Below are 21,844 nucleotides of genomic sequence, written 5' to 3' on the forward strand. Positions count from 1 at the left end.
AGTGTTTGACAGATACCGCAAGTATTTTGGAAATGAAACGGTCAAATTCTGTATGTAGTTAAGTATAATGTTCTTTCACACCATGGCCAAAAAAACAAGGCCAGCTTCGCAATAACTGTGACCTAAGCGCATGCAATTTGGGTCGACCGACCGACATACAGAACTACACTACAGCTGCAAGTCATAGCTAAAAACGACATGCACGGTTAAAAACCCCGCTCATCGGCAGAACCTTTGACACAAAACGATCAGCCTTACCGACATTGTCGCTATTACCGCCCACCTCCCCAGCCAATCATACCCGCATTTTCCACATGGAGGGCTGACTGCTTGTCCTTCCTGTTCCAAGTATAATAACAAGGATGGCGACCGCTGCACGGTTCTTACTCCGAGGTTCCCGAACCAACAATGTCCAGAGCTGTCTCGGTACTTCCTTGCTCAAGCTATCCCCCAGCTGCAGCTCTCAAGTAAAGACACAGCGGAGACATGCACACTTCACATATCACCCTGACCCTGTTCCCACAAACTATGGTAAGTGGGTTAGCTAGGCTAGCTAGCTTACTAAATTATAAGGGTACCGGTGTGTATGCTAGTAGTGCCCTTGTTCCATTTACCAAGTCAGGTTAGAGGATACATGCTTTTAAGCACAAGCATCGACTACAATAGGTATTGGGCACGTACACGATCGTATCAGCTGTGCTCAAAACAAGGGTTACAAAACCCATAAAGTGGCTAATTTCTATAGCCTTCTACTACTTGTAGCAGGGCCAATGCTACGTTTTGTACGCTAGTGATTGCACAAACCACTCTAATGAAGAAACTGTGTTTCGGTCTTGCATCCCAATGACACCAGTCAACATAAATTATGTTGAATCAGTGCAGAGAAGGATGGCCCCTTAAATTGCTTTCAAGTGCTGAAATGTCAATCTATTTTCCCCTAGAATACAGCATTGTACAAAATTACAAAAATGACTTGAATACAGTCAAATGTTAGGCCTTGTGTGGAAAATGATAAATAATTCTATATTTTCCAAGGCCCCACTACAAAGATGAATTTATTCCAGTCTGTGACCAGTGCCTTGGACAACACTCTTGCCAGCGACCCCACAGCAGGTAGCTCAACATTTCACTGTGGATTGTATTCACGTAAAATAAAAACGTTTAAAGGTCCCTTCTGAACAATAACTTGTAGTTGTCCAGCTTTTTGTACTGTCATTTGTTTGTATTGTGTGTTGTCGATGTGTGACATGAGTCTCTATGGTTACTGTCCCTAAGTGATCTTTGGGGAGGATGTTGCCTTTGGAGGGGTGTTCCGTTGCACGGTGGGACTCCGTGACAAATATGGTAAGAACTTCAGTCCTGTGTTACTCTCACCACACTCACTCCCTACTGCTGGAGCAAATCAAACTACAACCATGGAGGAAACTTGACAGGAAATCAATTAAACATTATGTATTATGAGTGTACGAGCTGAAAAAGGGATTTGTTTCCCATAATTGTTTTGCTTCTGTGGTGGATTGAGATCACCATAAATTGAGGTAGTTGCTTTAAATGTTCTGTTGTGCTCTGGTCAACATTTAAAAAAATGACCAACCATTAGAATGGCTTAGACTACAGTTAGTGTATGAGTTCATGCACATGTCTATTCATAGGATGGTCAAACTTCCTCTCCCAGACCCTCACAATAATCTAATAAATAGCACAGTATGTTTCATCTAAGTATTTGTTCAAGTCAAAATACTCCTTTCTTCATTTTTGTTTAAACTGTAAAACATGTTGTATGAGGTCAGGTTAAAGAGGCCTACAGGCCATAAATAGCAAATAAAAGTTTAAAACTTTCACAATAACTTGAGATGTAACACAACAGTGGATGATTATGAATGTATTATTATGGATTTATAATCAGCTATAACTGGGTGGTCATGTTGAGCTGGGAACACAGAATCATTACCATGAAACCAACACAAAAGGAGGATTAGGAAGGAATACTTTTCCTAGTGTCGTGGTGACATAAGTGGTCTGCCACTAGGTGGCAGTACAGGATGACATATTCATAGGGAATGTGCTCTTTACGTTTTTGACTACCCACAGGTCCAGAAGGGCCCTGCGTATTCTGTTGTCAACCTTAAAGGATACCTAGGAAGCAAACTCTGACAAGATCTGGTGTACCTTATAAGTGTCTTACGTGAATGGTAGATCACGTTGACTGGATTTCATCGCTTCACAGCGTTGGTGAAGAGCTACACTATAATATGACGATAAGATTCTTCCAATTACCATCCCGCACATTTTGACATGCACGTCACAATGAATCCAAGTGTCTCTTCCTATTCAATTACACCTCTCCTTCCTGCCCCCCCACACCACCCTTACCAGAGTCTAGCAGAGTGCACCCTGGGTGGGATGTGTGATTAGGGTTGGAGTGCGAGCTTTACAAATCTGTCTCTTTCCTGCTGCCTTTTGTCTCCATTGACGTCAGCCATGCTCAGCCACCTCAAACATAATTATTTTCCATCTCATCCCCGTGTCAACGGTTTTGTGCCTCTCTCCGGGAAGGGGAGGTGGGGGGGAGAGAGAGAATGAGCTGTTTTTCATCCTTCTCTCCAGGTGAACTGGGAGGTCAGCCCCCAGACAGTCTGGCCAGGTCCTGTCACACAGACATGAGTTTGTCAGAGCAGGTTAACAGGTAGCTGTGTGTGTGTGTGTGTGTGGCAGTACAGCAGGGATATAACTGAGGCCAGCCTCGCTTCCTCTCCAGCGGCCTCCACTCTAGACACGCTGCGGCTGAACACAGGTCACCTAGAAACAGCCGTCCACCATGTCTCTCTCTCTCTCTCTCTCTCTCTCTCTCTCTCTCGCTCCTGGCGTTTGTCACTCGCTGTCCCTTTCTTATTGTCTCCTGTCTGTGCCCCTGCTCCTTAAAGGTCAGAAGCTTTGGTGTATGTGTGTGTCTGTGTGTGTGTGTGTGTTTGTGAGCATGTAAACCTCAAGCAACAGTCCTTCCATCACAGTCTCACTGTCAGAACCAGAGTTTGACCCTAAATGACGATTATTTCATAACAGAACCAGATCAAAAAGAGGTTTAGGGTCTGTCGCCTACCAGGCCAGTTCCCAGACAGCGCACACTGATCTGTATTTCACCCCAAATCCGTAGAGTTGGCGCAGTCAGAGCCTACAGAGTCAGCACCCCGCCCCCCCCAGCAACGGTCACCTGAGGTCGCGGCTGACTGGACAGCAGTGGAGCTGGGGGCAGCCGAAAAAACACTGAGCTTGGCGATTACACAAAGTGCCAGAGGACAGAAATAGCGTTGGTTCCCACATGGAGAGCCCTGTTCCCGGGGCTCCTCCCAGATTACAGGGTGGAGGCTGCCTGGCCGTGTGTCTGGGTCTACTCTGAGGAGGCTGCAAACACTGGGTCTCTCACCCAGGCTCACTAGCACACACAAGGAGGGTCTCCAATGCACTTTGACCATACTCAATTGTGCTAAACGTTTTACTATACACCTGTGTATTGGAGGATTTATTCATAATTGATCCAAAAATACTGCGTGCCATTGGGGTATTTTGAGGTGAAAGTGTGTACGTTTGGGGGTAAATCCTTTTTGGCAACCCGACTGTCTGCTTGCTAGCTTTAGGTTTTGCTAACGCGAATGGCTAGCTCCAGACGTCTGAGCAAGCCTCTCCTCTCGTCTCCTCAGGGAAGGACAGGGTGTTCAACACGCCGCTGTGCGAGCAGGGCATTGTGGGATTTGGAATCGGAGCTGCTGTAGCAGGAGCCACGTCCATTGCCGAGATCCAGTTTGCTGACTACATCTACCCTGCCTTCGACCAGGTCAGATCCCCCACTGTCTCTCTCTCTCTCACTCCCTCTGGAAGATGGGTGGTTGAGGGAGACAGGCAGGTCTAGGTGGAGGATGGCGGGGTTGTGGGAGACAGGCAGGTCTAGGTGGAGGATGGGGGGGTAGAGGGAGACAGGCAGGTCTAGGTGGAGGATGGGGGGGTAGAGGGAGACAGGCAGGTCTAGGTGGAGGATGGGGGGGGTAGAGGGAGACAGGCAGGTCTAGGTGGAGGATGGGGGGGGGTTGAGGGAGACAGGCAGGTCTAGGTGGAGGATGGGAGGGTAGAGGGAGACAGGCAGGTCTAGGTGGAGGATGGGGGGGGGTTGAGGGAGACAGGCAGGTCTAGGTGGAGGATGGGGGGGTTGAGAGAGACAGGCAGGGTGCTGATGTGTTCTTCCTGTCTGCTAATATTCCTAACTGCTCACACCTGGCTCCTGTACCGTGAGTGGCATGTCCCCTGACGAGGCTGTAATTAGACAGCATTAAAGCACCAGGAGAAGCAGAACCACAATGCAAAGGGGCTGGCTGGCCGCCTGCCATGTCGACACGGCTCCGTATTAACGATATCTGCTGATGCATTCTACCACCCAGCAACAGGTGCCAACGACACTGGGGGTGACGTGTGGTCTCGCTGGGTTTCAACCCTTGTTTCTGTTCTCTCCTGTCTGTCCACCTCCATTCTCCTCTCCTGTCTCTCCTCCCCTCCTCCCCTCCCTTGTCTCTTCAGATAGTGAACGAGGCAGCTAAGTACCGGTACCGTTCGGGGAACCTGTTTGACTGTGGTAAGCTGACCATCCGGGCGCCGTGGGGCTGCGTGGGTCACGGCTCCCTCTACCACTCCCAGAGCCCCGAGGCCTTCTTCGCACACTGCCCCGGCATCAAGGTCGGTGCCCTCCTCCACCTCCTGTCCTGGGTCTCTGACTCTCTCTCTGTTTATCTGTCTCTCTCTGTCCTTCTCTCGCCCTCTCCTCCTCTTCCGCCTCCTCCTCTGTGTCGTCCACGTTTAGTATCTCCCGCAGATAATTGGATGAGACCCGGAGCTCAAATCTTGTACTTGGGAGACCTGCTAGCGGGCTGACTTAAGGTCAACTCTTTCACTCCTTCGAGTTTTAATGAGCCGAGCATCCAGTGGAACACTTGAGACTCCTGGTTCTGGTTATAGCCCAATGACCCCCTCCCTCTCCCCTTTCCATAGCCCCCCAATACACACACACACACACGTATCTGGTTAGATGAGGGAGAGAGAGGAGCCCAGGCAGGTCGATGCACGTGCGTCAGACCTGGAGGTTGCCGGGGGGGAGCGGAGGGGGGGAGAGAGGGGGGCAGGTGGTCGGAGAGACGCATCCCATCGGCCGCCATTTCGATTTGACGCACGTGTGGTTCCGGGAGCGCGGGTTACAAATGTCAAACACTGCGCCCGCACAGGCGCGCGCCCACACGGTGGACGGTCCCCCTGCTTGAGGCCGGTCACAGCAGGTTTGAGGCCGGTCAGAGCAGGTTTGAGGCCGGTGAGAGCAGGTTTACGAGCGCGCCTCGTCAGTGGTGGTGTATCTGCAGCGAGTACAGTCAACATCCTGCGCCGGCTCTCTGAAGGTCATCCTGATAAGATGCGGACTTCTCACGCCACCACCTCGCCACCACTGTCCTCAGGACTCAGCTAACCTATACACTCGAACAGGAAACCATAAATGTTGGATCATAACTTTGTGTGTGTGTGTGTTTGCCAGGTGGTTATCCCCAGGGGCCCAGTGCAGTGTAAGGGGCTACTTCTCTCCTGCATCGCTGACGACAACCCCTGTATATTCTTCGAGCCCAAGATCCTGTACAGAGCTGCAGGTGAGAGGAGTGTGTGTGTGTGTGTGAGAGGGTGTGTGTGCGTGTGTGCTTCCACACAGCTGCTCTATGCATTCACAGATTCCTTCCTTCTCGCCTGAGCCTTCGAACTACGCCCTATTAACCCTGCAGCTTATGGCTTTCTCAACAGGAAGCAGTAGCGCGCGTGCGCGCGCACACAAACTCCTCCTTCCATTAGACTTAGTTCAGGGCGTGCGTGTGTCTCAACCCATAGGTGGGACTGATGCAGAAAACACACCAAACTAACAGCTGATTGATGAGTTCTGGAAAGCCCCATATCGAATGAGTTGTGTGAGCCTGAGGCCAATGTGAACATGTGTTGCGGTTGGGGGCTGTAATCATCCATATTCCTCTGTGTGGGTGTGTGTGTGTGTGTGTGTGTGATATGTGCTGGTCGTCTCTCCAGTATTGTGTTTGTTCTTCCCCGTATTCACCCTCTCCATCCTGAGGAGCTCACATCAGGTTGCAACCTGATGTGATGACAGGAGAGGCATCCCCGCCAAGATTCGACGCAACGCTGTCATGCAGGTGTTTGCGGAGGGACGTACGTGTGCAAAAGAAGCCTTGTCGAGCAGAGTATGGACTTGCGTGTGTCTGTGTGTGTGTCTGTGTGTGTCCAGTGGAGCAGGTTCCAGTGGAGTCCTACACCATCCCCCTCTCGCAGGCAGAGGTCATAGAGGAAGGAAGTGATGTCACTCTGGTTGCCTGGGGAACGCAGGTAGGATTTGGTGTGTGTGTGTGCGTGTGTTATAGCAGAATCAGGGATCAGCTTCTACACACGATCTCCTGTGTGCGTGTGTGTGTGTGTGCCTCCCAGCAGGGGAGGGACATGACAGCCTCACACCTGCTCCCCTCCTCTCTGCAGGGTTTACAGTCTTCAGCTCCCCTCTTACAAAGAGCTGCCTCAAAGCCAGGCTCGTTCTCGCCCACACTGCCGGGGGGCGTGGGGGAGTGACTGATGGGAGGGGGGAGGGGGGGGGTGGATTTAACAGTAGGGGAGAAGACTTGAGGGGGGGGGGGATTTCAATTTTTTGCCTCCAATGCCTTTGATCTCTCAAAGTCGACCAGAAGTGATGGCTGTCTGTCCTGCTCCCCCGTGACCCCCCACTTCTCGGTCTCCCTCTCTCTCTTTCTCTCTCTCTCTCTCTCTCTCTCTCTCTCTCTCTCTCTCTCTCTCTCTCTCTCTCTCTCTGTCTCTCTGTCTCTCTCCCCCCCCCCCCCTCTCAGGTTCATGTGATGAGAGAGGTGGTCACCATGGCCAAGGAGAAACTGGGCGTGTCCTGTGAGCTCATTGATCTGCAGACCATCCTGCCCTGGGACAGTGAGACGATCTGCAAGGTGACACACACACACACACACACATTATACGATGCTAAAGGTGGGAGAGATGTGGGGGGGAAGCATCAAGCTTTGCTGTCCTGATTTGCTCTCTCTCCCACACTAACACACACACACACACACACACATGGGCTTCTTGGCAAAGCTTTTGTGTCTCTGCTGTAGTTTAATAAGGTAGTTTGAGGGTCCCTGTGGTACAACACAGGGCCAGTAGATCTGTGCTGCGTTCTACCGATGCCAGACTATCACATAACCAGCAGTCATAAAAGGGTATTACACTGTGTGTGCTTGTGTGTCTCCGCGTGTGCATTTGTCTCGGCCTGTGGCTGGGTTTGTGTGCGCGCGTGCGCGCGCCCCTGTGATGTTTGTGTGTCTGTGTGCCCGCGCGCGCCTTGATGTGTGTGTCTGTGTCTGTGTGTGCCATAACAGTCGAGACTCGGGGACACGATTACGGTGTCAGGGTAGTTATTTTATGGTCCGTCCAACCTGCATTAATGAAGTATTCCTGAGTCTCAGTGTCTGGTTTCCCTGAGCCCTGGAAATGAGCCTCCCAGATGTCTGTCAGGGTGATGTTTGTTGCACAGACACCCCATGGTGACTCATCTTAGTACTGATGATAATAATAATAAACGTGGCGGTTTTTCTGAAGTGCCGCCCCATTAACATGGCTCCATGGAGCGTGTTTATAAAGCACGGTCTGCTCCCTGGGGAAGCTGCCATGTTGGTCTTGTCAACAACGCTTCTCCTCCTCTGCTCTGCTCTGCTCCCCCCCCCCCCCCCTTCATTTCCCCTCCTCCCTGTTTCCTATCTTTTCACCCCTGTCCTCTCCTGCCCCCTTCCTCTCCTGCCCCCTTCCTCTCCTCCCCCCTTCCTCTCCTCCCCCCTTCCTCTCCTGGGGTATGATGTGGCGTCTATGTAGAGGCCGCCTCTAATCAACCTATTAGTTCGGAAGGGCATGAATTAATCACAGGCAGAGCCACAAGTCATTTTGTCCAGGCTGCCACGTATGACTGCATGTTACAAGCTTTTGTTTTCGCCATTAAAATCAGTCCAAAGCGCAATGCATCCCCATGTCCAGATGTGCCTTTATGTCTGAAACTGAAAACAAATGTGGGTGTTTGTCAGAGAATGTCTGATGTAAGACCTCTCTCTCTCTCACTCACTCTCTCTCTCTCTCTCTCTCTCTCTCTGAGTCACTCACTCACTCATCCTGAGGTGGTTTGACCATGTTCAGACGATGAGAGCCGGAGAAGGATGACCTCACTGGGATGGAGCTAGGCCAAACGTCTTCACATCCTCTGTACCGCAGGTGTGGGGGAGGACGGGTAGAATGTGAGCATGGGTGGTCCAGCAGCTCCAGTGTTGGGAAACCGTTCCCCCCCCCCTCCGTTCTCTGGTCCTCTCATCTCAACCATCTAGACACCAGTGATAGTAGCACCCTCTCAAAGTCTGTGTACGTGAACCGCGACAACGCTAGCAGAGGCTAGGAGCCGCTAGCAGAGGCTAGGAGCCGCTAGCAGAGGCTAGCAGCCGCTAGCAGAGGCTAGCAGCCGCTAACCCCATCCTCTCTGGTTCCCTAGGTTGACCCTGGTGACTCCAGACCGGTTCTGGGGCCGGCCCCTCATGCCAGCATGTCAGCCTCCAGCATGTCCGAGTGCCAGACTCCTAATCCTGGTGTCTAAATCACCCGGCATACTCCCGGCGCTGCGACGCCGTCAGCCTTCTAATTGGCTGATTAGCGCACTGTGGAGAGCCGGAGGACGCGCGCTCTGTTTTGAGTGGCCTATTATATCTGCAGAGCACTGTGAGTCACAGCGAGCGGTGTGTGTGTGTGTGGGGAGGTTGTTACCGCCCTCGTGTGTGTGTGTGTGTTTGAGCACGGGGGATCGATGCCGTTTTCCGACGGCTCGGTCGATCCAGGGATGTGTGTGTGCGCGCGAGTGTGATCGCAGACGCGCTCCAGTGGAGGCCTTGCCAGATGTTGACTGAAACCCTAAAACCACTCCGCTCCATCTGACCCAGGGGACGTGGGAGGGGATCCCAGTCAAACAGAGACCGGCGACGCGGGCCGTGTGGGCCTGCAGTGGCCCAGTTAAACGTAATAGTCGTTCATTTAGGGATCAGCTGAATGGGAGGTTAGGCCTGCCAGGCCCAGGGCTGTGCGCTCACCGCAGGGGGAAGTGTCCTGGCCTCGCTGGGGCCAGTCGGGTCTCCGGGCCCACAGCCGCCCCTGGACTGGGCCTGGACTGTGCCCAGTGGATTCATTCAGGTCCTTCTGGACTAATAGGTTCATTACAGGCAGCCGTTCGCGCGGACGTCCAATTCCATGGCCCAGGAGGGAAAGAGGGGATGAGTGGAGAGGAAGGGCGTGATTTGAGGAGAGGAAGGGTGGAGGAGAGGAAGGGGGGGGGGAAGAGTCTGTCTCTCTCTGTCAGTGTAGACCTTGTAGGTCTGCGCAAGCTAACCAGTTTGAATTCTGCCTTCTATTTGGACTCCCTGATCTCCTGGTATTTTAGTCCAACTCCTCTGCATGGCTGAATAACATGACCACCCAGACATGCTCCATCTCCCTCTTCCAGGTCTTCTGCTGGTCAGGCCAGCCAGCCGGTCGAACCTGCCACAGTGACGTATTAGAACGATCCGTCAGTTCAGTTCTGGTTTCCAGACTCCGATCAGGCCCGTGAGCCCTGTTTGTAAGGGCCAGCTAGGGCCTCGGACAAACTGCTGACAGAGGGCAGCCGGCTGATTGGATGGCAATGGAGTCATCCATTTGTGAGGTCTGGTTGAAGATGAAGCTCCCCATGATCCTTTGCGAAAGAGCCTGACTGCCTGCGGCTCAGGGCCCCGCATCACCTCACCTCTCGCCACAATGGACCTCCTTGTTCCCCTCCCCATCCAGTCCCAAACCTCAACCAAATTCTGCTGTCTGCTTCTGCCTCAGATCCCCCCTTTTTTCGGACAGCTGGCTGGGTGCCCCCGTCCCTCAGGGGAAAGCCAAAACAAATACACCGGGGACCAAACTGGCTAAGTGAACCAGGCTGTGGCAGGGAGAACTTGGGGAGTCTGGCTCCAGCAGCGAGGGCCCTTGTCACTCATTAAACGCATGTTAGGAGAGTTCATGGTACATCATGTTTGTGTGGCTTCGCATGGCTTCCTGGCGAAGGTCTGTTTTCTGTCATGGTAAATGTGGTTGGCCCATAGTTTGTACTGAGAAGGGGGCGTGGGTGGGGGGGGGGGGGGGGAGGGGAGTGTGTCAGGCGGTCCTCCTATACTTTTGACTGTTTTTCCAGAGGTCGTAGAAGTCATACAGAGGTCATACTCAAGACATGATACCAGACATGTGCTTTGATGATGGTTGAAAGGAGGTCAGAGGCCAGACATAAAGCTAGAAATAAACCTAAATAAGGAATCTTTTATTATTAATAATAGCAAAATAAGGCTAACCCTGATCCTTACCTCCAACCCTGGTCACTATTGGGTTAAAAGGGTCATGTGACCACCAGGATGGGGAAAGTTCGGTTCACTTTGCTCGCCCCCAACCTCCACCCCCAACACCCTTGACTGGAAATCTCATAGAGCTAAGTCCATATCCATTATAGGCTGCTTGGGATTGGGCTGGGGAGGCCACCCTATGGTGAGAAAAATGATCCGCTTTCTCAGGTTCTATACGAATACCTTTTATAGGCTGTTATCGTTGTGTCATTCCACGTTGATTTCCTGCCTCCAGAGATGGAAAGAGATGTCTGTGTGGCAGGGGAGAGATGCAGGTCTGATCCAGAAGTGTCTCTGGATGAACCCAGTCAACTCACCGGCGCAGCCAGAAGTCACCTCAGGACGCGGCTCGGCTCGTGGGCTCCGTCCAGACTCGCGGGCGATGCTCCCTCTCACATCCCGGCCGTCTCTGTGCGTCACTGACTCGAGCGTTGACCACCGTGAGAGGTAGGGACTGAGACGGACGGAGAGAGGAGGAGAGAAGCGAGGAGAGCAGGTGTAGTGGTGTCAGTTCAGCACTGTTGCTTGACTGGTTGACTGGCTATGGAGCCTGCCGGCTGGCTGGCGGCTGATAAGAGCTATTTATCAGGCTGCCGGTCTCCAGTTCTAAGTGTTTTAGGTTTAATGTGGGTCTTAGTCAAAGACAGCTGGTGACCAGAGTACCTGGTCACTGAGAGTAGAGAAAGGCTGTTTACATGAAAACTGCTGAAGTGGAATGAATATGCAGGGCAAACACACACCAGAGACCTGCTTTTGGAACACTGCGTCCAGTTTAACAGACTGTGCCTCATCCTTGTTTGTGGCTATGCTCGCTAAAGCAAATCCATAATTATGCATTTTTTTATGGGAGAATACATAAAGTGTTTTTTGACTCATAAGGTTTTTTTTTTTTTTTGTCTGGTTTCTTGATGTAGGCTTCAAAGTGAAGTACGGTTGTTGTTTTCCAAAGCTGTTTTGCCAGGATGAAGAATGGAAAACAGTCTTTTTCTCTCCAGCACCCCTGACCACAGTCCGATATGGAAACTCACATTTATAGAAATGTTTTATATATATTTTTTTTCTGCGTGAATTTTTTGGGGGCTATGTAAATGATGCAGAGCAGACTGTTGTGGCTCTGTTGTGATCAACATGGACCCAGATAAACCACTGTGGGAACTTCTCAATTAAACCTAATAACAGCAATACTGTATTTGTGCAGAGTTAAGACTCCGATGCAAACCGGCCTCTTAACATAAAACGTCGCTGGTTAGCATGGTAGCTTTAGTGTGAGGTTTGGTGTTCACTCCCTGGCAGGGTCGGTCGACCCCAAACGTTTCCAAGTCACGGGCACCATGTCGACAGAAACAACCAGAGTGTGTGTGTGTGCGTTAAAGGGGGACTGTTGTTGGTGCCGTGTCTGCCCTGAGCAGGACAGCGCGGAGAGGAGACGGCCGGGTCGCTGAGAGGCCATGTCGGAACTGTGTTCAGCTGGAATCCAGAGGACCCGACTCGCTCTCTTCAGTAATCAGTTGAATGAAGGTGGCGAGGTGACCGGGGTTGCGCGCGCGTGTGTGTGTGCACGCACGCCAGACCGAGGGGAGAATGCAGGCAACTATAAGACAGCAGCTTTAAATTAGCTCGCCGAGCTCCTAAGACGCTGGCGTCAACGCTCGCTGCTGACATCCCCATATCGACGGGTCTCATTGGCCGTAACTCATCTCTCGCTTTGAGCTCAGAATGGAAGACCAAGATAAACAAACACAAAACGCAATCCCCCAACTCTGTTACAGACATCACTTTTCAATTAGAAGGGTAATTTATTACAGACGTGTTCATGCAGAATGCGCTAAACCTTCCAACCAGCTGTGAAGGTCAATAAAGTCGACATAATCACCGTTGAATTCACCTCCCAACTTCGATTAAGCTTTGCGGTAGGTGTGGATCGCTTGATCCGGTTTTTCCTAACTGACTAACCAGTCGGTATGGCAGAGTATGCGCTGATAACTTGCTTGCTTGCATACTCCACATCGTACCGCAGTATTGACAGTTACATGAAACCATCTGCCTAGAATGACACATGAAAAAAAAAAACCCTGTGGTTTGGGTTTGGGCCTGCGTCTGCGCCCGGTTCTCTATTACACTAAAGGAACACTGAGCTCTAGCTTGGGGGGGGGGGGGGGTATTGGCCCCTTAGTCTGTCATAGCTGTTTCATGTGTCATTGTGGTGGTGTCGCGATGGTTTAATCAGCGGAAAATGGAGTCATAGTTGTTATTTCTTCAGGGGTAGTTCCAGGTCCTGGCCTGGGCCTGGGGCTGTGCCTGGAGGTCTGCAGTACGACACCATTGCTCCCAGAGTGAAGTCACACTCGTAGACGGTTAGTGTTGCAGTTGGGACTCTTTTTGGATTTTTCTGCTCTCTTTCTCTCCTATTTCTTTTTTTCCCTATATCCCTCCTTCTCTCTGCCTGATTTTCCATTCATCCAGAAGGCAACAGCCACCGCTCGCATTCCTCAGCTGGGCTCTGCACTGAGTTGAATTCCTCTCTGTGTCACTCCGTTAGCTAGCGCCGCTACAGAAGGACAATGGAAGGGGGCATATCCAGCCTGGCCTCCGCTGGTTTACTCCAGAATGTTCCAGTCCAGTCCTCCTATTGAAGCTGCTTGAGGTTTCTAAGTGTTCCTCTGGCAGGCTGAGGACTGGGCCAATCGGGGTGGAGGGGCCTGTGTGTCCATTTTCCACTGGGAAAGGTCTGGCTCCGGGGGGATGGAGCGGATCTGGGTGGATTTAGCTGAGTGTTGGACCAGGTTCTGGACAGACTGAGCTCATCAAAGTCAGCTGGAAGTGAGGCTGATAGCAGGCCTGAGTGGAAAGGTTGGAGCAGGGGGCTGGCAATGAAAGAGAGGCCAGGGGGCTGGCTGTGGAGGAGAGGCCATGGGGCTGGCTGTGGAGGAGAGGCCATGGGGCTGGCTGTGGAGGAGAGGCCATGGGGCTGGCTGTGGAGGAGAGGCCATGGGGCTGGCTATGAAAGAGAGGCCAGGGGGCTGGCTACGAAAGAGAGGCCAGGGGGCTGGTTGCGGAGGAGAGGCCAGGGGCTGGTTATGGATGTATTATTGCAGCACCTGGAACCTGGTTCATACCGTCAGCCTTGTCATCACCAACCTGAGCCGACTACCCTTGATTAAGTTCTCATTTGACAGTGGAAGAGATGATTGCTTTGCCTGCCTGGCCGCCTGCCAGTCAGTCTGAGGTGCGCTCGTGGAGCTGCGCGCACAGGTAATATCGTATGGTACCAGGGCAGGGTGACGGTGAGTGTGTCAGGGTGTAATTGAGTTCAACTGGCTCTAATGTGTCTTTACTGGATGTTCGGAGTTATTATGGGACGCTTGTAGCTATTATGGGATGTTTGGAGTTATTTCTGTCTGAGGTCTCCCCTGGCGTCCTGGCTCCTCCCGAGTGCTGGCCTGGACACAAGCCCAGCACCGCGACACTCCTGCCTGTGTGTGTATTTGCGTGTGTACCTTTCCCCTTAAGTCTGTGTGTGGATATATTCGAGTTTTCCCTCTTAAGTGTGTGCGTATGTGTGTCCATGTTTTTGTTTCCCTTTAAATGTGTGTGTTTCCCTCTCTGTGTGTGTGTCTGTTTCCCTCTGTGTTTTACCCGGCTTTTTGTTTGTCACGGGCTCACCCCGCCGCCTGTTCTGCGCCACTTTAAAGATGCCATCTGTCACACAGTTCCCATGGTGGCGCTGAGTTAGGCCCCTGTGGCTGCACATGATGACAGGGTGTGTGTGTGTGCGCGCACGCGTGTGTGTGTCAGGGGAGAAAGAAAGGCAGCATCGCCAGTGGGGTCGCGGAAGGAACGACTCGTCACTGGCGAGGACGCGCCTCTGAACTTTCACTTCCTGTTGCGGGGTGATTGACGGCGTGGCTGGGAAGAAGAGGAACAAACTCTGGGAAACGGTCACTTTTGAGCGTGTGTGTCAGCATGACCCTTGTGACCCTGAGGCCGTGTCAGGATAGTCCGGTGTGAACACAGCTTGCTGGCTGTCCTTCTGAGGGCAAGTAGGGTAGAGTGAATCAAGCCAGAGCTTCAGGCCCAGGGCAGAGAGTGGGGCGGGGCGGGGTACGGTAGTTTATTCCGCTGGGTGTGCGTGGGAATGCTAGTAAGCATCAGCCTCCCCTCAGCAGCTAAGCCGGTGGCCAGCCTAATGACAGCCCTGCTGCACAATGAGCACTTGAGTTCAGCCTCTGCTGTAGCCATGCAGCCTCGCTTTGGGCCCAGCCTGAGACCAACAACCTGCCTCAACCCAGCCTAGTCCTGCCTCAACCCAGGCTGCCTCAACCCAGCCTAGTCCTGCCTCAACCCAGGCTGCCTCAACCCAGCCTAGTCCTGCCTCAACCCAGGCTGCCTCAACCCAGCCTAGTCCTGCCTCAACCCAGGCTGCCTCAACCCAGCCTAGTCCTGCCTCAACCCAGGCTGCCTCAACCCAGCCTAGTCCTGCCTCAACCCAGGCTGCCTCAACCCAGCCTAGTCCTGCCTCAACCCAGGCTGCCTCAACCCAGCCTAGTCCTGTTTCAACCCAACTTGGACCTGCCTCAACCCGGTGTTTGCATTGCGGTCCACAGCGTGTAATTTCCTGTTGGATCCAGTCCCCTGTTCATCCTCATATGTGGTCTAGCCCAGTTCTAGCCACTGTCTCTGCGGCTCTGCAACGTTGTGGTCCTACCCGGGCCCGAGTCAGCCAGCATGAAAGCCTGGTTCCGATGGCTAAATGAGAGGGGACCGAGAGATAGAGGTCAAACCACACAGCCCGACTGGCTCTCTCCTCCAAACCACCCTCTGTCCTCCGGAAGTGACACGGCCCAAGGACCTTGAACGAGAGTACAGTGTGTGTGTCTGTCTGTCTGTCTGTCTAACCCCCCCAGTTTTATAGCACATTTTATACTCGTACGATTCTTCACTTCGGCACTGCGGGTGGAAACCGGAACTCTGAAACATCGAAACATTTCGGGCGAAGAACACATTTGGGGATCGCCGTCTGTTTCTCAACCCTATCGTCTTCCCCTGGAGCGAGTCCCGCATACACACCAGATCCAGCCACTCAGTCACCGTCCAGACCCTAAACAGTGGCTCCAGACCCAAACAGGCCCATGGGCTGTAAAAAAAAAAAAAAAAAAAGAGGAAAAAACGCTAACCCTACTCGTAAAGGCAGATTGCTGTGTCGGATTGGAGCGGGGGGGAGGGAGCCTGGTAGGTTTGAATCTGACAGCGTGTTTATTTTATATCGTATTTCAGCCTCGTGTTTCAGGCTGAGCGACGGTGACCTTTAAAGCGTCCCCGTGGAGCAGAACAACATTCAGTCTGCCGTCGTCTCCGGGTCCTTCTTGTTTTGTGTTTTTAATGACGTGCGGCACCACATCGGTCTGTGTCTCCCCCTCGGCCTGGGACCTGCTTCTCCCTGAGAGGTTGTGCCACCGCCTTGCCTGGAGGGGAGGGAACGTGTGCGTTCATGGCTTGTGTTCACAAGACTCGCGGCAAACTGTGCGCACGTGCGTGTGTGTGTTGCAAGAGGGCAAGACCGACAGGGGCACCCAGGGGATCTTGGCCTCGGCCGAGGTCAACGGGTTTACCTCGAGTCATCGAGGCCACTGAGGCGTAACGCGTCGGGGTCCGTTTGCCTGTCACCCCGAGGGTCCAGAGCAGTGAGCAGAGCGAGCCGTCAGTCTGTAGGGCACCCCCACACCCAGCCTTACCTGGAGGACCCCCCTGTACCCCTGAGCACCTCTGGTCTAAAGGTGGTACCACAGGAAGCCCCTCCAGCACCTGAACCACACACACACACACGTTCACATTCACAAAGGTTGTAATTCATATGGGGGGGGGGCATACCACGTAGGCAAAAGCTTTACTACAGGGGCCTGGGTTGGATTCCAGGGCGGACCATTCCCTGCATGTCCTCTCCCTCCCTCCCTCCCCTGCATGTCCTGTCTCTCTAATCTCAATCACAATAAAGCAAAATGCCCAAAGTATGTGTCTTGACGTTTGTGATCTCTGTGTTAGGGAAACACTGATCTGAACTGTTATCATTTCACACCAGAACGTTTCATGGCTGAACTTGTTAGGCCTACAGTATAGGATCAGTCCACACACACACACACACACATCTCCAGGACATTTCAGGCATCCCAGTGGCAGCCGGGAAACCAAAGAGTGTACCAGCAAATATGCTAAGCAGCCTGTATTGATCTGTGTGTGTGTGTGTTTTCCTTACAGTCAGTGGTGAAGACTGGACGTCTGCTTATCAGTCACGAGGCTCCAGTCACTGGAGGGTTTGCTGCTGAAATCAGCTCCACCGTGCAGGTAAGACAGATAGATTATGTGTGTGTGTGTGTGTGTGTGTGGGTGTAGTAGTGGTAGGGAAGCGGCAGAGAACACGCAGCAGGCAAAAGAGAAAGATTGAGCATCTCTGCAAGGGCAATGTGTGTGTGTGTGTGTGTGTCTGATGTGTGTGCATGGGGGGGGTTAACGTCTCCCCTTGCCTATGAAAGTGATACCAGTCTGTCAGTGGGCCCCCTGAGGTAATAACTTCAGGTGCCAGAAGATGTCCTGACTGGTCAGCCGCCCCGGCGCGTCTTCCTCACGTACGACCTCCGCCGTCTGTCAGCCGGAAGGTTCTAGAATGAGACGCGCCGATGCACAGCGCCCTATGGAGGGGCACGGGAGGCCGGCTTCGGTTATGAAGGCCTGCGTTGACGCGATGACAGCGGGTTTGATGGGGGAGGACAGGGCTTAGATGGAGGGTGAAAGGAACACTCAGCCTAATCTCTAGAGGCTGGGGCAGACGAACCTCTATTGGAAAGGGCCTCGTCATACCATACAGTGCCAGGTATGTGGACAGGAGACTGGCTACCATCCATGGAGGTCACCACCCCCTGACCAGATGACCGGGGGCGGAGCCTACGGTCGGATGGGATGAGTCACACGGAAACATCAGAGGGCAGCGCGTGGTAATGAGCCGCAGCGGAAAAATATAGGCTAAAAATAGGGCTTTTAACGGGAAGGTGGCGAGCAATCAGGGCTGGGTCACGCTGCTAAGAGCACCGGGACAACAACAACAGCCCAGGAAACGGTGTTCCTCACAACCAGGGTGTTTAGGAGAGCCGAGGAGCCGGCCAGTCCATGACCCAGCGCCTAACAGGCCCGGAGCAGCCCACTCAGACGAGGGGTGCACCTGGGGTGTACCACTCAGGAGCTAAGGCTGGGGGTGCTGGAGAGGCTGGCGTTGGGTCAGGAGCAAGGGACGGGGAAACACTGATTTGTGAACATGATTTAGAGAGAGAGAGAGAGAGAGGGGGGGGGGGGAGAGAGAGATGTAGGAGGGAGGGAGAGAGATGTGAGGAGGACAGAGACGAAAAGAGAGAGAGGATATCGGTTCAGCAACACAAATCAGACCGGGCACAGCTTTACGACCCCAACAGGAATCCAGCACTATCCTGATCCTTGACTAGACATCAAACAGAACGGGCTCCATTCCAGCCTTGCTGGTGTGAGTAGAGGCCCGGGGGCCTGTGTTCCTCTGCCACAAAAGCCTTTCCGATCAGAACCAGAAGTTTGGGTGAGAGGTTAGTTTGTGTTCCCTTTGTCTAAATTGAGTTGTGTGGGCTGGCCAAAATGCATACATAGTACAGTATCCAAATGCAACAAATCTGGATTCGATGTCCTCAAAGTCCTGTCCCGGCGATGAGTCAATGCATGTTGGAGGCTGTGTTTCCATTTCTTTTGTTCAACCTCAGACTGTTACCCCTCCCACCCCCCTCATTCCCCCCACCCCCATTTAGTGTGCTGCATGAGAGGGGGGGGGGGGGGTAGTCACTGTCTTGTACCCAAAGGGGGGGTGGTGGGGCTGCGTCTGCATTTTGTTAAGATTGCACAAAGGTTTGGAGCAGACTACGGGACTCAGACAAGGGGTGGACCTGGGGTGTACCACTCAGGAGCTCAGGCGGGGGGTGCGGAGGTGGGGCTGGACTGTCTCCCAGGAAGTGTCCTCGTCTAGTGCTAAGGAAGGCTGGAGAGTCTGGCGTTAGGTCAGGAGCAAGGGATGTGCAAGCAAGGGACTTTGTGTGTGTACCTGGAGTCACCACTGAGGAGAACTGAGAGAGAGAGAGAAATGCCTTTCCGATCACAACCAGAACTCTGGGTGAGGGGTAGAGGAGGTCACCTCCTTTTCCTTCTTGTTAGTTTGTTTTCCCTTTGTCGAGAGTGAGTTGCGCGGGCCGGCCAGAATGCAGTACACAGTACAGTATCCGAACAAATCTGGATTAGATGTTCTCAAAATCCTGTCCCGGCGGTAGGTCTGAGTGTGGAAGACCCGGTCCAGATGGCCGTGCTGGTCCCTGGCAGCGTGGCTGCTTCTCAGGGGCTTCATCTCCCTCGCCTGCCCTCTGGCTCATGTTCTGCCACAGATATGTCCAAGACTTCCTCTTTGGCCGCCAGCGTCAGTAGGAAACCAAAACAGCTTGCCCTCCCCGCACACACTCTCTCTCTCTGTGTTTGTAGGGTTCTACAAGACCCCTGAGTAAGCCTGTCTCAACATCTGTATAGCACAACCCCCCCCCCCCCCCCCCATCATAGTCATGACAGACTGTCTATGTGCATGAGTCTGTGTATGTCAGTTCATTGTTCTGGGTGAAGCAAGACCAGAGGGACTGACAGTCGGTCTGTCCGTCCGTCCTCAAGTGGCCAACCCTTGCCTGTGGCGTGGCCCGTGATAGGCCGTTACGTCGACGCACGGCGACGACGACCAGCCTCCCACGGTCTGCGGTCTTTCGCCGGCGACCTCTTGTGCGTGGCAGGAGTCTAAACACACAACTGCTCATCTGGGCCTATTTTTACCGCGAGGGTGATTGTCGCGGGACGGCCACGCATGGATCCACCGGCCATGCTGTCATATTTTTATTCTGACATTTAAGTATATTGCATATAATGAGGCTCTTCCTCTAAGATAAACAGCCATTACGGCGGACTGGGGCTCTGTGTGGCCCGTTGTCAGTGTGTCTGTCCAGCTGTGGTGACCGTCCAGACGAGAGACTGTACTTTGCTGGGCTTCCCGTAAGACAGCAGGGTATTTAGAGGAGATTACAGTCTCGGTTCTGCCTCCCAGACCGGGCCTGTCTGTGGACTGCTCCACAACTCCCACTCGTCCCATGCTCCCGTCTGTGTGAAATGGGGGTCCAAACACCCCCGTGTAAGCAGGCCACCGCTATGCCACCATTTCGAGCCAAGGTGACTCCAAGGGCTGTTGGGATTTATTTTTTTATTTTTTTCGTCGAGACCTCACTTCGACACAGCCGTGTCTGCATGACTCATCCTCCTGATATCAGTGTGCAAGCATGCGGGCCTGGCTGGACACATCCTGTCTTCGTTGGGTGTGGTGTGTGTCGTGTCGGTGGGAGAGTCCCTCTGCCTTGCCTGGCCGACTGCCACTCAGCAGCCAAAGCTAGCGTGGCCTCTCTGAGCTTTAGCTTAGCCTTCACCTGCCTGCAGCCAGACTCTGAGCAAGCTGGGCTAAGAAAACACCGATCCATTAGACGTCAGCTTGAAACGTTTTGTTATTTCGGGGGGCCCCATAACCTGCCAGATTATGCGTAACGCTCCAGATGAACTGTAGCTTTTGTTTTGTTCAATTTAGCGTCCCTTGCAAATGTAAACAGGCATCCCCAAACAAGCCCTGGGCCTACATCCCAGAACTGGTAACTTGTAGAAACACTTTCAGCTTCCCTCATCGCTTTGGCTTTTGTTAGAGGGGGGGGGGGGGGGGGGGGGGGCTATTGCTCTCCCAAATCCTGGTTCAGCTAACCTTTATATTATCTGGTGTTGTACACTGTCATTCTGCTTGATCCTCCTGGAGTGTGTGTGTGTGTGTGTGTGTTGTGTGTGTGGTTCTGTTAGCCGTTTTGGCTGACAGTGTCTGTAGCTAACAGCATTCTGCTGAATCTGTGCTGTCGTGTCAAGGTAAGTGACACGACTTGCTTACACTGACAAATGTGTGTGTCCTTTTGTGTGTGCGTGTGTCAATAGGAGGAGTGTTTCTTGAACCTGGAGGCCCCCATCGCCAGGGTGTGTGGTTACGACACGCCCTTCCCGCACATCTTCGAGCCCTTTTACATCCCGGACAAGTGGAAGTGCTTCGAGGCTGTCAAGAAGATGATCAACTACTGAGGCCCACCTGGTGAGAAGAGATCACCTCTCCTCCACCTCTCCTCTCCTCCACCTCTCCTCTCCTCCACCTCTCCTCTCCTCTCCTCCACCTCTCCTCCACCTCTCCTCCACCTCTCCTCCCCTCCACCTCTCCTCTCCTCCACCTCTCCTCCACCGCTGCCATCGTCTTCTGTTCCTCCCTCTCCCACATTCACACCCGCCACCTCTTTCCCTCCCTCCCTCCGTCTCTCTCTCTCTCTTCCAGGGACAACTGAAGGACCTGAACCCAGAACTTCAGTCCACTGTTCACCATCACGCTAATGGGCAGCCATGAAGAACATCCCGTAGGCAAAATATGTTGGAGGCTGTGTTTCCAGTTGTTTTGTACAACCTCAGACTGTTATCCCTCCCATCCCCCTCATTCCCTCCACCCCCGGTTATTGTGCTGCATGGGAGAGGAGGGGGGGGGGTTTCTTGTACCGGCAGGGGGCGGTGGGGCTGTGTCCGTCTGTCTTTTGTATAGATTGCACAAAGGTTTGCGTCGAAAATGTCATTCAGAAAGCTTCCTATCAACTATAACTAGCAAAAATAACTTTTAATGATTGAATTATTGTTTAAATTTTGAAAAAGTACATTACATTTGGAGCATTTACCTCAACCTCCTTATTGTGAGCTGTTACGGTCTGAGTTTCATTGTTTGATGTCTGTCCATCAGCCTCTCTCTCTGTCATTCTCTCTTTCTCCTTCTTTCTTTTTCCTTTTCTCTGACTCATTGCCTTCCTCATTTCAATTTTGTTGGACATGAACTTATGTGACATTAAATATATTGTACGAAATAATGAACTTTTGGTTTGTATCAAAAATAAAGTGACGGACTTTGCTGTGGTACACTGCGTTATTGGTGACTGTATGGACATTGAGTAGATTAAAATGTCTATATTTTCAATACTCTTTAATATATTTGATTTATGTGTGTTTGGTAGCTCAGGGACAGATGAGAGTTATTGGCTGTTGTATTGAGTGGGAAGAGAGCAAAGACAGAGAGGAGTTTGGGCTTGGCTGGGGTGCTCTAAGCATCGTTCTACCAACAGCAGGGGACTGAATGTCCTAATGTGAAGCACATCATTTGCTCCTTCATCAGTTCA

At 52.5% G+C, this 21,844-nt stretch overlaps 1 protein-coding gene across 1 annotated transcript; it reads left to right on the top strand.

The window, feature by feature from the left end:
• Positions 1 to 310: 310 nt before the first annotated feature.
• On the top strand, positions 311 to 21,587 carry bckdhb (branched chain keto acid dehydrogenase E1 subunit beta). The gene is made up of 11 exons (XM_084707203.1): positions 311 to 531; positions 1,036 to 1,113; positions 1,276 to 1,344; positions 3,699 to 3,832; positions 4,567 to 4,722; positions 5,567 to 5,675; positions 6,314 to 6,411; positions 6,921 to 7,031; positions 16,776 to 16,862; positions 20,580 to 20,730; positions 20,965 to 21,587. The coding sequence occupies exons 1-10, from the start codon at positions 363 to 365 to the stop codon at positions 20,718 to 20,720; spliced, it is 1,152 nt and encodes a 383-aa protein (XP_084563329.1). The 5' UTR covers positions 311 to 362; the 3' UTR covers positions 20,721 to 20,730; positions 20,965 to 21,587.
• Positions 21,588 to 21,844: the final 257 nt, after the last annotated feature.

Source organism: Hypomesus nipponensis, chromosome 2 (assembly GCF_054491055.1).
Source record: "Hypomesus nipponensis isolate SF chromosome 2, ASM5449105v1, whole genome shotgun sequence".
Lineage (NCBI taxonomy): Eukaryota > Metazoa > Chordata > Actinopteri > Osmeriformes > Osmeridae > Hypomesus > Hypomesus nipponensis.

Bases quoted from the DNA above. Each gene is read 5' to 3' on its own strand.
- bckdhb (XM_084707203.1), top strand. From the start codon at position 363: ATGGCGACCGCTGCACGGTTCTTACTCCGAGGTTCCCGAACCAACAAT. The intron at 532-1,035 runs GTAAGTGGGTTA...ATATTTTCCAAG, and splicing joins CCCTGTTCCCACAAACTATG to GCCCCACTACAAAGATGAAT. The intron at 1,114-1,275 runs GTAGCTCAACAT...ACTGTCCCTAAG, and splicing joins TGCCAGCGACCCCACAGCAG to TGATCTTTGGGGAGGATGTT.